Here is a 13,932-nt window from a genome sequence, read left to right as displayed (position 1 = left end):
TTGACACATTTGGCCCGTCTGGTGGACACTGAAGTGCCTGTAGCCTTGGTATTGTGATTGCACTTCTTTAACACTCTGTTTTGTGTCACTATGATTTTGGCACACACACACATGACCCCTACACTCTGCCAATTGGCCTGTTGAATACACACAGCTTCTTCTTTTTATTATTGGACTGCAGTAAATTCTTCTGATGCCGTCCTGCTCCTTAACATAATGTGTGAGAATCAGCAGCTTATTAGAAGCAGAGAAGAAGAACAGGAGGTGTTGTGTTGTGCTGCCATGCTCAGAAGCGCTCGGCTCTGTCTGCGATCTGATAGGCCGTCTCTCAGCGTATCGATCATATTTCAAGAGGCAGTCTGAAGGCGTTCATTAGCTGTGTGGTGACATCAGCAGAGCAGAGCGCTGTCTGGGGAATGGTCAAGGTCTCCTACACCTCACGCACCAAGCCCTGGCCCCAGTGTCCCCTCTGTCTCCTGCAATGTCCCCTCTGTCCCCTGCAATGTCCCCTCTGTCCCCTGCAGTGTCCCCTCTGTCCCCTGCAGTGTCCCCTCTGTCCCCTGCAGTGTCCCCTGCACTGTCCCCTCTGTCCCCTGCAGTGTCTCCTGCAATGTCCCCTCTGTCCCCTGCAGTGGCCTGTGTCCCCTGCAGTGTCCCCTCTGTCCCCTGCAGTGTCCCCTGCAGTGTCCCCTCTGTCCCCCTGCAGTGTCTCCTGCAATGTCCCCTCTGTCCCCTCTGTCCCCTGCAGTGGCCTGTGTCCCCTGCAGTGTCCCCTCTGTCCCCTGCAGTGTCCCCTGCAGTGTCCCCTCTGTCCCCTGCAGTGGCCTCTGTCCCCTGCAGTGTCCCCTCTGTCCCCTGCAGTGGCCTCTGTCCACTGCAGTGTCCCGTCTGTCCCCTGCAGTGTCCCCCCTGTCCCCTGCAGTGTCCCCTCTGTCCCCTGCAGTGGTCTCTGTCCCCTGCAGTGTCCCCTCTGTCCCCTGCAGTGTCCCCTCTGTCCCCTGCAGTGTCCCCTCTGTCCCCTGCAGTGGCCTCTGTCCCCTGCAGTGTCCCCTCTGTCCCCTGCAGTGGCCTCTGCGTGCAGGCACACTGACTGACTGATCAGAGGTGGCAGATGGCGGTGCTGTTGTGACTGCTGTTGCCTGTGTGTTACTCAGCTGTTACTAGGCCACGGCTTCCCCACCCCTGGATCTGATTTCACTGTGGAAATATCACCTTCTCTTTCCTGGAGCGGGCCGGGCTGGCTGGTGTTGGGTATTCTGTACGCACGGTTTGCTATCTGGCTACAGTAGCAGAGGAGGCAGACCCTGCTTTAGTGCTGCAGGGTTTTCCAAAGAATTCCGCGTGTTGACGGAGCAGCTGCAACAGTGCTGCAACAATCATGCATTTGCACATTGTAGCTTTTCTGAAGATCACAGACGTAGGGGGGCTGATGATCACGGACGTCTAACATCACCCTGAAATATTAGTTCACTGATGCACCAATGCAGCTCAGTTCAATAGGAGACTCCCCTACGTACAGTTAAACACGGGCACAGATCAGCATATTTCGGAGGAGGTTAGAACGTGCTCTGTGTCGTGTCTTGGAGTGCGCCGAGGCGTGACGCAGCAAATAACAAAGACACACACACACACACACACACACACACACACACACTCCCCCCCTCCACACACACACGCACGCACGCGCGCACACACACACACACACACACACACACACACACACACACACACACACACACACACACACACACACACCTCAGGGGCAGCCCAGGTATCTCTGCAGCCTCACCAGCTGCCTCAGGTGTTGCACGGCACATAACAAAAACGAAGAGTACAGAACAGACAGCCTATTTATAGCAGCCCCAGTTTTCAGATAGGGGGAATCAATTTTTCATTAGCGTCAAAAAGGAGAGTGGAGTTCAGGTTCCAGCAGGCTCCTCCCCTCAGGTACGGAGGCGGAGTGTTTGTTACGCCTCTGCTCCTGGAGTGGATTGGACCTGAGGGAGCCCTGTCAGCTGGATTACTGCCCTGCTCTCCACTTTCTGTCCAGCCTTCTCTCCTTCCCCTCCTCCTCTTTAGATTGTCTCCCTCAGCGCCCGCCCTCCCCTTTTCTCTCTATCAGCAGGGCAGAGCATCTCTCTATCAGCAGGGCAGAGGCATCTCTCTATCAGCAGGGCAGAGCACCTCTCTATCAGCAGAGCAGAAGCACCTCTATCAGCAGAGCAGAGCATCTCTCTATCAGCAGAGCAGAGCATCTCTATCAGCAGAGCAGAAGCACCTCTCTATCAGCAGAGCAGAGCATCTCTATCAGCAGGGCAGAAGCATCTCTCTATCAGCAGGGCAGAAGCATCTCTCTATCAGCAGGGCAGAAGCATCTCTCTATCAGCAGGGCAGATCATCTCTCTATCAGCAGAGCAGAAGCATCTCTCTATCAGCAGAGCAGAAGCATCTCTATCAGCAGGGCAGAGCATATCTCTATCAGCAGGGCAGAAGCATCTCTCTATCAGCAGGGCAGATCATCTCTCTATCAGCAGAGCAGAAGCATCTCTATCAGCAGGGCAGATCATCTCTATCAGCAGGGCAGATCATCTCTCTATCAGCAGGGCAGATCATCTCTATCAGCAGGGCAGATCATCTCTCTATCAGCAGGGCAGATCATCTCTATCAGCAGGGCAGATCATCTCTCTATCAGCAGGGCAGATCATCTCTCTATCAGCAGGGCAGAAGCATCTCTCTATCAGCAGAGCAGAAGCATCTCTCTATCAGCAGGGCAGATCATCTCTCTATCAGCAGGGCAGAAGCATCTCTATCAGCAGGGCAGAAGCATCTCTATCAGCAGGGCAGATCATCTCTATCAGCAGGGCAGATCATCTCTCTATCAGCAGGGCAGAAGCATCTCTATCAGCAGGGCAGAAGCATCTCTCTATCAGCAGGGCAGAAGCATCTCTATCAGCAGGGAAGAAGCATCTCTCTATCAGCAGGGCAGAAGCATCTCTATCAGCAGGGCAGATCATCTCTCTATCAGCAGGGCAGAGCATATCTATCAGCAGGGCAGAGCATCTATCTATCAGCAGAGCAGAACATCTCTATCAGCAGGGCAGAACATCTCTATCAGCAGAGCAGATCATCTCTATCAGCAGGGCAGAGCATCTCTATCAGCAGGGCAGAGCATATCTATCAGCAGGGCAGAGCATCTCTCTATCAGCAGAGCAGAACATCTCTATCAGCAGGGCAGAACATCTCTATCAGCAGAGCAGATCATCTCTATCAGCAGGGCAGAGCATCTCTATCAGCAGGGCAGAGCATATCTATCAGCAGGGCAGAGCATATCTATCAGCAGGGCAGAGCATCTCTCTATCAGCAGAGCAGAACATCTCTATCAGCAGGGCAGAACATCTCTATCAGCAGGGCAGAGCATCTCTATCAGCAGGGCAGAGCATATCTATCAGCAGGGCAGAGCCTCCCTCTCATAGTGCTGACTGAAGCCTCCTAGCTCAGCGGTGACATAATGGACACAGTATACTCCTCTGACCTGTGGCTGCTGAGGCACTTGCGTCATCATGGCGCCCCTCAGTGAGTACACTGAATGCCTGAGATGACTGTCATTTTAATGAGGGTAATTAATATGATGTAGACTTTGGCTTTACAGAACACAAAGATACAGATTTCAGTTGTCTGTTCAGAAGAGCCCAGTTTACAGTAAGTGATTTGATTAGCTGTCAATTAGGCTACGTTGAATTTGAATGGCTCCAGACTCGTGGCAAAAGGACAGCGTGGGACATTAGATTTTCTAAATATGACATCTTTGGCATTTAGCTGCATCCTCTTTTGGCTTCCAGAGGTGCTACCATTCATCGGCCTGATGCGGGTGGGGGGGAGGGGGGGTGGTGGCTGGGGAGGGTGTAACAGAATAGAGCTCTTGAAACAATTAAAGGCCTTTAAAACAGAGGCCCAGTCATTCATTACAGACTGCAGGCTGCAGAGAAGAGAACGTCCATGTTTTTATGAACTTCAGCTCCAGGGCCTGTGTGACTGGCAGGAGAAAGAGAAGGCTGGCACTTTACTTACACACAAATGTATACATGGCATATGTACTGTATGCATGTACACACAAACAAGACTGTGACGTGCTAATTGACAGTTGTATTAGGCCATGTTCACATTACAGGCAAATCCGATTTGCTGCTGAAGTCATTAACACATTGAATGCCAGCCATGTTTTCATTCCTGTAGGTAAGTTGTGCCAGGGGTGTTTTTGACGATTCTGGCTCATTTTAGAACAGCCGAGGATTCTTTTCTGTTACGAATTCATGAACACCAATCATCTAAAAATAACTAATAGAATGTGTGCTTTCTCTGTCTAAAAGAGTTAGTTTGCAGAGTTAGTAGTTATGTAGATATTAGCCGTTGAGTACAGCATGGTTTCAGCGTCTGGAAATTTATTCAGAGATAAATGGCTTTTTGTGAAACAGTCACTTTAACCATTCATTTTTGGCATCAGTAAGACCGTCAGACATTCTAAACAATAGTTTTGAACAGTAATTTCCTCCATAACAACAGGAAACACCCCTCTCATTCAAACTCCTCCCTCCGTGTGTCTTCTCCTCCTTCCTCCTGGCTGTACAGCGGGCGTGTCAGAAGCGCTTTTGCTGCTGCCTGCCTGTGTGCCTGCCTGCCTGCTTGCCTGCGTGCGGACGCTCCTTGTGCGAGTCAAGATGGGCCGGGGAATGCGTGGGCGATGGGCAGATGTTGATTCTGGCCTTTCTGAGGTGTTTCAAAGTGTGTTTCACCTATGATCTATTTTGCAAATCGCTCTCCGCTCTCTGTGTGCTGCTGCCGGTGCGCGGCCGCTCTCAGGCAAGACAAGTCTTGAATGGATTACTGTAAAATCGCCACGGCATTTCCTTGAACGGCTTGGTCCCGCGGCAGTTTTTTCTTTGATTTCGGTCGTCTGGGGGAGCACTGTCAACACTTAGTGGGTCGGTAAAATAGATTATACACATTATCTTGCTCCAATAGTGATCTCGAAGATGTAAAAGTTGTTGATTGATGTCCCACCGTCAAAAAAAAAAAATGTTTATGTAAGACGAGTAAACTCGGCTCTGGCACTTAAGCGTTGGATTATGTAAGACGAATTATTTCGGCTATGGCACTTAAGGTGTTAATCATCATTATCTCGATTGGTTTCCCAAATGTGATTTGGTAGTGTGTCCGCACTGCCACAGATCTGATTTGGGCAAGTGTTCAAGTCGGATCTCTGTGTCCAGACCTCCATATGTGGTTTGGGACAAGTGACACAAATCAGACTTGGAGCGTCCAGACTCATAAAACCAATCTGGATAGAATCATTAATAGGTCATTAAAGTTCACAAATCAGATTTGGCCTCCTAGTCTGAACATGGCCTTAGCCTCCTTCAATGCTTTTGATTTACCCACCCACATCTCCTCAACATCTCGCTCTACATGGAGCTCATCCACATCATGCCATGGACTGTTTGTGCAAAGGGTCTGGTGGTGCAACCATCTTACTTATCCCTGCTCCTAAAAAAATAAACCCACTCTCACGAAAACTGAAGAAGGAACACAGATAGGAGATGCAAAATAGGGGAGGGAAGTTGAAGTGATTTCACAGAGCATACAGACTAAAAATGACTGTAGAGCCGTGTCCTGCTATGTGAGGGGTGCAGATAGATGCAGGGTCCTAGAAGGAGACAGAACAGTGTCCTGCTCTATGTGAGGGGTGCAGATAGATGCAGGGTCCTAGAAGGAGACAGAACAGTGTCCTGCTCTGTGTGAGGGGTGCAGATAGATGCAGGGTCCTAGAAGGAGACAGAACAGTGTCCTGCTCTGTGTGAGGGGTGCAGATAGATGCAGGGTCCTAGAAGGAGACAGAACAGTGTCCTGCTCTGTGAGGGGGGCAGATAGATGCAGGGTCCTAGAAGGAGACAGAACAGTGTCCTTCTCTGTGAGGGGTGCAGATAGATGCAGGGTCCTAGAAGGAGACAGAACAGTGTCCTGCTATGTGAGGGGTGCAGATAGATGCAGGGTCCTAGAAGGAGACAGAACAGTGTCCTGCTCTGTGAGGGGTGCAGATAGATGCAGGGTCCCAGAAGGAGACAGAACAGTGTCCTGCTCTGTGAGGGGTGCAGATAGATCCAGGGTCCTTGAAGGAGACAGAACAGTGTCCTGCTATGTGAGGGGTGCTGATAGATGCAGGGTCCTAGAAGGAGACAGAACAGTGTCCTGCTCTGTGAGGGGTGCAGATAGATGCAGGGTCCCAGAAGGAGACAGAACAAACTAACATGTCTGTCACTCTGACCTTGGAGCCGGCTGCCTCTGATCCCCTGGGCCTCCTGCCAGATAGGCCTGATAATCCAGTAACAAGTTGTATCGAAACCTCTCCACTCAGACGATACCTGCATTCGATCCAGTCAAACGATACCTGCATTCGATCCAGTCAAACGATACCTGCATTCGATCCAGTCAAACAATACCTGCATTCAATCCAGTCAAACGATACCAGCATTCGATCCAGTCAAACGATACCTGCATTCGATCCAGTCAAACGATACCTGCATTCGATCCTGTCAAACGATACCTGCATTCGATCCTTGAAAAAAAAAAAAGACAAGGCTATTTGTTGTATCCAGTGTAGAAAATATATTTTGGGGGCAGCTTTTGCCCCACTGCCTAAAAAACGGGGGCATTTACAAAATTACGGGGGCACTTAAGAAAAATAGTAATTAGTGCATAAAGTTCAGGGTTGCCACGGGTCTGGAAAGCACTTGAAAGTGCTTGGATTTAAGAAAAAAATAATCTAAAAGTGCTTGGATTTAGCCGAGTTTGAGCCTCGTGCACTCTGTCATCTCAAAATTCACCTATGATACCATTTGTATATGTCATCAGTAGTGCTGGACCAAGCTTGATACACTTTCTTCCTATCTGCAGCATCACTCCCCACGCAGGCTACAAGCATACAGAGATTTACTGATCGCTGAGCTGTCATTCTGTTGTGCTCTCCCTCGTAGGCGTTCTTAGCTCAAATATGTGGCCCTAGGTAACCTGCGCTGGATACATTTTTGTTCTAATCTCTTTTTTCCCAGGCTTTATTGCTTGAAAACTGCTTGAAATGTATCATTACAAAACAGTGGCAACCCTGAAGTTGCTAAAGTGTTGTGTGTGTGAACAACAGTGCTGTTTGTGTGAGTGTCGTCTTCATAATCTTCTTCTGGCAAACAGCTTGCAGGTGCTGAGTGTGTGTTAGAGGTGGAAATAAATGGAAATTAAATGAATTGAATGTAAATAAAATGATCCAAATCTTGGGGGCATTTTTTGCCCCTTGATCACGGTTTTTAGGGGCATTCTGAGATTTCTTGGGGGCATTCTTGCCCTTGCCCCTGGATCATTCCCTACACTGGTTGGATCTTGCTTGCAGCCAATCACCACAAGCGTTCTTTGATTGAATGCGATGTGTGATTGGCCCACCACCGCGGCAGCAGCTACAACCCATACAGTCTGTGGTGGTGAAGTAAAGCGCGGCGTATGCGAAATAAATCCATAAAGTGCAGAGGGATTCGGGGGAAGAAAGTGATCGAATGAATTCGTCTTTTGGTATGGGTGGGTATCGGTTTAAGGATACTGGTATTGGTACCGGTATTATAATTTTTGAAATGATACCCAGCCCTGTGATTGGCATGACTTGTTTATCAATGTATCAGCGCTTTTCTCTCACTCTTGCGCCATTACTGTCACCCCCTCTCAAAAAACATCTGTGAATATGTGAATATGTGTGTGTGATATACTACACTCATTAGGTAGGTATGTACAGTACATGCCGCTAGCTGGTGGGGTGTGTGGGTGTGCCAGCATGTATATGTACTGTACGTAGGTCCATAGGATTAGTCTAGCATGCCAGTGATGGAAGTCATAGTGTTGGTAAGCAGGGATCAGCTCTCTCTCTCTCTCTCTCTCTCTCTCTCTCTCTCTCTCTCTCTCTCTCTCTCTGTGTCCATAGGGGGGAATGCAAAGATCCTATAGCATGTGTAGAATGAGAGCGAGCCAGCGCCCCACCACCACCAGGGCCTCTCTCTCATTCCTGGGTCTCATTCCTGGGTCTGCCTTGTAGCCCGATAGAGTGAACCCACAGCATAGCCGAGAGGAGTTCATACCACACAGGCACTCTGGGGAGCCATCTCCAGGATCATTACACAGCCCAAACACAACACCGCAAGTCACAAAGTAGTCTAAACGTCTGCAGCGCAAAGCCGCTCGCTCGCTCGCTGCAACGCCATTCTTCACGACGCGCGCCCCCCTTTTCTGTGCTCTTTGTGTCATGATGCCGTTTCACATTTGAAGGCTTTCGTTGGGGACTTTGCTACGTCAGAGACCAGAGGCTGTGTGGGTTTCTTCCATTCCCTCAACTCTGTCTGACTCTCTGTCTGTATCAGTCCTCTCCTCTGTCTCTATCAGTCCTCTCCTCTGTCTCTATCAGTCCTCTCCTCTGTCTCTATCAGTCCTCTCCTCTGTCTGTATCAGTCCTCTCCTCTGTCTGTATCAGTCCTCTCCTCTGTCTCTATCAGTCCTCTCCTCTGTCTGTATCAGTCCTCTCCTCTGTCTGTATCAGTCCTCTCCTCTGTCTCTATCAGTCCTCTCCTCTGTCTCTATCAGTCCTCTCCTCTGTCTGTATCAGTCCTCTCCTCTGTCTCTATCAGTCCTCTCCTCTGTCTCTATCAGTCCTCTCCTCTGTCTGTATCAGTCCTCTCCTCTGTCTGTATCAGTCCTCTCCTCTGTCTGTATCAGTCCTCTCCTCTGTCTGTATCAGTCCTCTCCTCTGTCTGTATCAGTCCTCTCCTCTGTCTGTATCAGTCCTCTCCTCTGTCTGTATCAGTCCTCTCCTCTGTCTGTATCCTCTCCTCTGTCTCTATCAGTCCTCTCCTCTGTCTGTATCAGTCCTCTCCTCTGTCAGTATCAGTCCTCTCCTCTGTCTCTATCAGTCCTCTCCTCTGTCTGTATCAGTCCTCTCCTCTGTCAGTATCAGTCCTCTCCTCTGTCTGTATCAGTCCTCTCCTCTGTCTCTATCAGTCCTCTCCTCTGTCTGTATCAGTCCTCTCCTCTGTCTGTATCGCGGTGTGGCGTGCCGGCCGTGGTGGTGACGTAAGCTCTTAAATAGCGGGTAATGACAGCTCATGCTTCATTGACACAATGCAGGCTAGAAAACGATGGATTAGCGTGCTCTTTTGGCATGTCGGTTATTTGAACTACAACCCCCAGCCCCCCCTGATGGTTTGTATGTCTGCTGTGACGACCAGGCAGGGAAACCTAAAGCAGCCACAGAGCCTGAGACTTAGTTGAAGGATTGTATTGAGTTGTTAGTGCGAGGCAGAGGCAGAGGCAGGCAGGACGGAGCAGGCAGCTGGAGCTGGAGCTGGGGGGGCTGGGGGGGCTGCGGGCGGCGGCACAGTGGCGGGGGTCCGGCGGTTGGTGCCGGAACAGGCAGCCAGCAACGTGGGCAGTCCACTGGTCTAGTGCGCAGAGGTGCCCAAATTCTTTCCTATGAAGGGCCCAAAATTAATCTGGATCGAGGGCCGTGGGCCGAAAATAAATGTCGATGTTAGCCTATGTGAAATGACATGACATTAGAATGTATTATATTTTATATATATGGTTTACATTCTGAATCTAAAATAAGTTTTTGAAAATAATGAAAACTCTGCTCTCTTATCTGTTTAACAGTAAGTTTATTAGAGGGAGATTTAGAGTTGGAAAAAACCCATAAACATTTAAAGGGAAAGGCACCTTCCCGACAAGCTAGGTTGACATGGTAAAACATATTAACATAATTCTTCTTCTTCTTCTTCTTCTTCTTCTTCTTCTTCTTCTTCTTCTTCTTCTTCTTCTTCTTCTTCTTCTTCTTCTTCTTCTTCTTCTTCTTCTTCCTCTTCCTCTTCCTCCTCCTCCTTTTTCTCCTCCTCCTTCTTCTTCCAAATCCGTGGTGGGCTAAGACAAATAGAGCTTGGCCTGCGGGCCCTAAATTGGTCAGCCATGGTCTCTAGTGGCACGAAGAAGCAGCACACTAGATTTAATGATCTGATGATGAGTGCAGGTGCAGCAGGGAATAAGTAGTTGGATTGACAGGCTCACCTCCCCACGTGCGGAATGCAGGTACCACCAATCTGCCCATCAACGCTGCCAGAGAGAGAGAGACAGAGAGAGAGAGAGAGAGAGAGCTGCCAGAGAGAGAGAGAGAGAGAGAGAGAGAGAGAGAGCCCTGCTCAGCGGCTGCCATGACAGTCTGCAATATTGCAGGTAGAGATGTTCCCATCACATTTCTTCCTCCCTGATACGATATGTATTTTTAACAGCTGTATACTACTACTGTATGGATGTCATGTTTTATTGCTATCATTGTTGTCTGGCCTGGCTCAGGTTAAACCCCTTGATTTCCAGGAACATTTCCAGATAATAAAACGGACGTTTTATTATCCGGGTGGTATCGGTACTCGCCGATACCCGATCCAGCGTTTTAGGCCATATCGGAGGAATTTCCAGTACTGGTATTGGTATCAGAACAACTCTAACTGCAGTGCTATAATATATAAAAAAATAGAATTAAATAAAAAAAAACATGGTGATTCTTCTGATGTGGAGCTGCAGAGTCTGCCCAGCTTTTTCTTTGCCACTTTTATTCATTCCCCAGTGTACGTGTGTTTTTGTGTTTTGTTTCCCTGCAGACGTACTCTGGCCTCTTCTGCGTGGTCATCAACCCCTACAAGAACCTGCCCATCTACTCCGAGAACATCATCGAGATGTACCGAGGCAAGAAGAGGCACGAGATGCCACCACACATCTACGCCATCTCTGAGTCTGCGTACCGCTGCATGCTCCAAGGTGAGGCAGAAGGTTCTCTTCTGTCTAGCTTTTCTTTTCTTAAGCTCTTCACTGGTGTTACTGTACCTTTGTCAACATTGCATGTGTGAGGATTGTCCCCAGGGTGGAGGAGGTTAGTGTTTCACAATCAATCCATTCAGTTGATATAAACAACGCTCACTGGCAAAGGGACATTGCTGCCGTGGACTAGTTTTACTAGGCGGATTTAGCATTTGATTGGCAACTTTGTGGAATTTGCTATTATTATGTGCAATTAAGCTGGAAACTGAGGCGGAAAGTTTTATGTGAGTGTGTTTTGGTCTCTCCTGCAAGGCAGTAGTCGTCATAATATATATTGGGGGGATGTGTCGTGTCCCCACCCCCCTCAATATTAAACTTTTCTCAAAATGTCCCCGTCCAATATATCTTACTATTATAATAGGGTGGCAGCGCCATGGCCTACAATTGCTGGAGTTGCTCTTGTTGCTCAAGCAGCCTGAGTTGCCCATGACACCACACACATTGTTGCTGGAGTTGCTCACAGACTGTGTTGGACTTGAGTGTGGAACTCGAGTTGCCCACGTGTGGCATCAATGACTCTACCGGTCCTACTTATACCCTCTGCAGGGAAGGATTTATGACATCACTGATGATGTCACAATGTCCATGCATAAGCGTGAGAAACAATATACAGTTGTACAAGAGATGAGTCAATATTTCTTGATATACATAATAATCATTGCCATTCAGATCAGAAATGGTTATTGATCCATTCCTGCACATCATGGCAAGAAACAGCACTTGTTTACTGATCATATTTCTTTCATGTTCATTCTGCTGCGTTCAGATTATTAAAGAGAGAGAGGAAGAGAGAGAGAGCATGATGATGCCAACATGCGGAGGGGTGGTGGGGGACCCCCGGCAGATTTGGTCCCCCTCAAGTCGTTTCCATGGCTACGGCCTTGCTCTCCTGGCAGAGTTTAGCTCACTTGTAGGAAGCATGGGTTTCGCTGCATAGTCCACGGGATTAGTGTGTTAAGGAAGTGTGTGAAAGGTCACAAGGTCAGAGAGGATGTGACATCACCGATTATGTCTGAGCGGCCCATCAGCCCGTCATGGAGGAGGGTCACGTAGATGATGAACTGACTTGTCCTTGTGTTTGTATCAGCAGTCTCATTGCTGCTAATTGACTTTAGCATAGTGTCAGGAGATGATTGTCAGCACTGGGCAAAGTGATTTAACAAACATATTGAATTGCCGTGTGTGTGTGTGTGTGTGTGTGTGTGTGTGTGTGTGTGTGTGTGTGTGTGTGTGTGTGTGTGTGTGGGGTGTGGTTTGCTGTCTCACCAGCCGCAAATATCAAGTTTGTTTTTCCATTATTGGCAAGTGTAGCTTGTCATAAAACACTGTTGAGGCGTAACCACCATGGCTCCACAAGACGTTATTCCACTTAACCATGAACTGACCTAATTCATGTTTGTTTTTAACCTAATCTAACTTTGTTTCCCCAAGTTCAAATTTAAGCTCAAGCATACATTTCAAAGTTTTTTGTTTAGTTTTTTTGGCATAGAAGAAACCATAAGAAGGTTTAGAATCCAATACTGGTGTCACTATTTAAGAACTGTTTCTGACTGGTTGTCATTTTCCTGCATTTGCTCACTCAGATTTAGATTAGATTTAGACAAGATACTTTTTTATTTTATTTTGAACAATAAATACCACTGTTTCTGAATGAATCAACAGCTTGTGTTTTTATCAAAATGTACGAGTGCCATCAACGTCAATGCATTATGAAGTGATAGTGATACTAAGTCAAGGCCTGATATTGATATGGCATGTCAATAATAGTCCAGAGACCTAATAGTCCTTGACGTAGAAAAATTTAAGTTACATTAACTTTATTTACATAATCAATAATTGATATTGATTTATTATTGAAAGCAGTTACACATAGTTACTGTAGATACATACACAGGCAGACACAATATTCAGATAACCTGTAGTCTACATTGTCAGTTCCCCTCTCTCTCCCTGTGCCCTGTACAGGGCCAGAATAACAGATACAGATAGGTAGAGTCTACAGAGAAAAGCTGCCTTCAAAGTGTACATCAAAACACATGTCATCTGATATGTGCCCTATAAGTATCTTTGACTGTCTGTTCATGCATGTCATGTAAACCTGTGTATCGCTGTATCCATTCGTGAATATACAAGAGCGCATCTCTTGGCCAATATATATGTTAATACAGCAAGACAACTTCTTCTAAGGACTCCTGGCTCTCCAGACTCGTCTCTGACTCCAGGTATAGACAGTGAGGTGACTACAACACTGGTAGCAGCAGAGAGTGTGCCAGCAGAGACGGCTCAGAGTAATGTGCTGCAGTGGCCAGTGGCCATGCTGAGATCACTAGTAAGCTCCTCATAGCGTGGGCCCGTGAGATGCTCGCATGCTATCCACCTTATTTTTGGTGGCCATTTTTGCCTGATCTAGCTGATGGGTGCTTCTTCCGGTGTGATCCTCCCAGCCTTGTTGCTGACAGCTTGACACCCGTCTGGGCGAACGGAGCAAATCACTAATCAGGTCCAGCTTGGCAAAAATCTCGTCGATAAATATCCCTTTAAGAGCGCAGTGCATTCATGGGTAATCGCCTGCTGTGGCCAATATTAACCATTTCGAGTAACACTGTTTCCATACGGATCACCGGCGTTAGTTTGTTGTTTATAACGTGGCTATATTCATAACGTTTTCTATCTCGGATACGTTATTTCGAATCGCACATAGGTTACGCCAAACCCCACATAGGTTACGCCTCGAATCCCACATAAGTTACGCTAAAACGCACATACTTTACGCCTCGAATCGCACATAGGTTACGCTAAAACCACCACCGCAAAGCGTGTGGGTTTCAGGACGAAACAGACTCGAGCCACTAACGTCATCTTAAGAGCACAATATTCCTGGAATGCAAGTTTAACTAAACAGTTACATGTCCTCTGCATTCTACATAAAATTAAGATATTACGGGTTGTTTTATTTTGTATGTTACATACTTATTGACCAAGTTA

The 13,932-nt window shown here is 47.7% G+C and overlaps 1 protein-coding gene across 3 annotated transcripts in view; it reads left to right on the top strand.

Annotated features, from left to right (window-relative positions):
- The window catches only part of LOC310787951 (myosin-10-like), a gene marked incomplete at its 5' end in the record, with an annotated part of 94,619 nt that overhangs the window by 3,317 nt on the left and 77,370 nt on the right, over positions 1-13,932 (top strand). For all 3 annotated transcript variants that reach the window (XM_083649397.1, XM_083649396.1, XM_083649395.1), the window contains one exon: positions 10,731-10,887. In XM_083649397.1, the coding sequence (XP_083505523.1) occupies positions 10,731-10,887 (157 nt within the window). The remainder of the gene's footprint in view (positions 1-10,730; positions 10,888-13,932) is intronic.

This window comes from Poromitra crassiceps, assembly GCF_964638095.1.
Source record: "Poromitra crassiceps genome assembly, chromosome: 13".
NCBI classification, from domain to species: domain Eukaryota; kingdom Metazoa; phylum Chordata; class Actinopteri; order Beryciformes; family Melamphaidae; genus Poromitra; species Poromitra crassiceps.
Note: the sequence above shows the minus strand (reverse complement) of the source record. Positions and strands in the feature narration are given on the sequence as shown.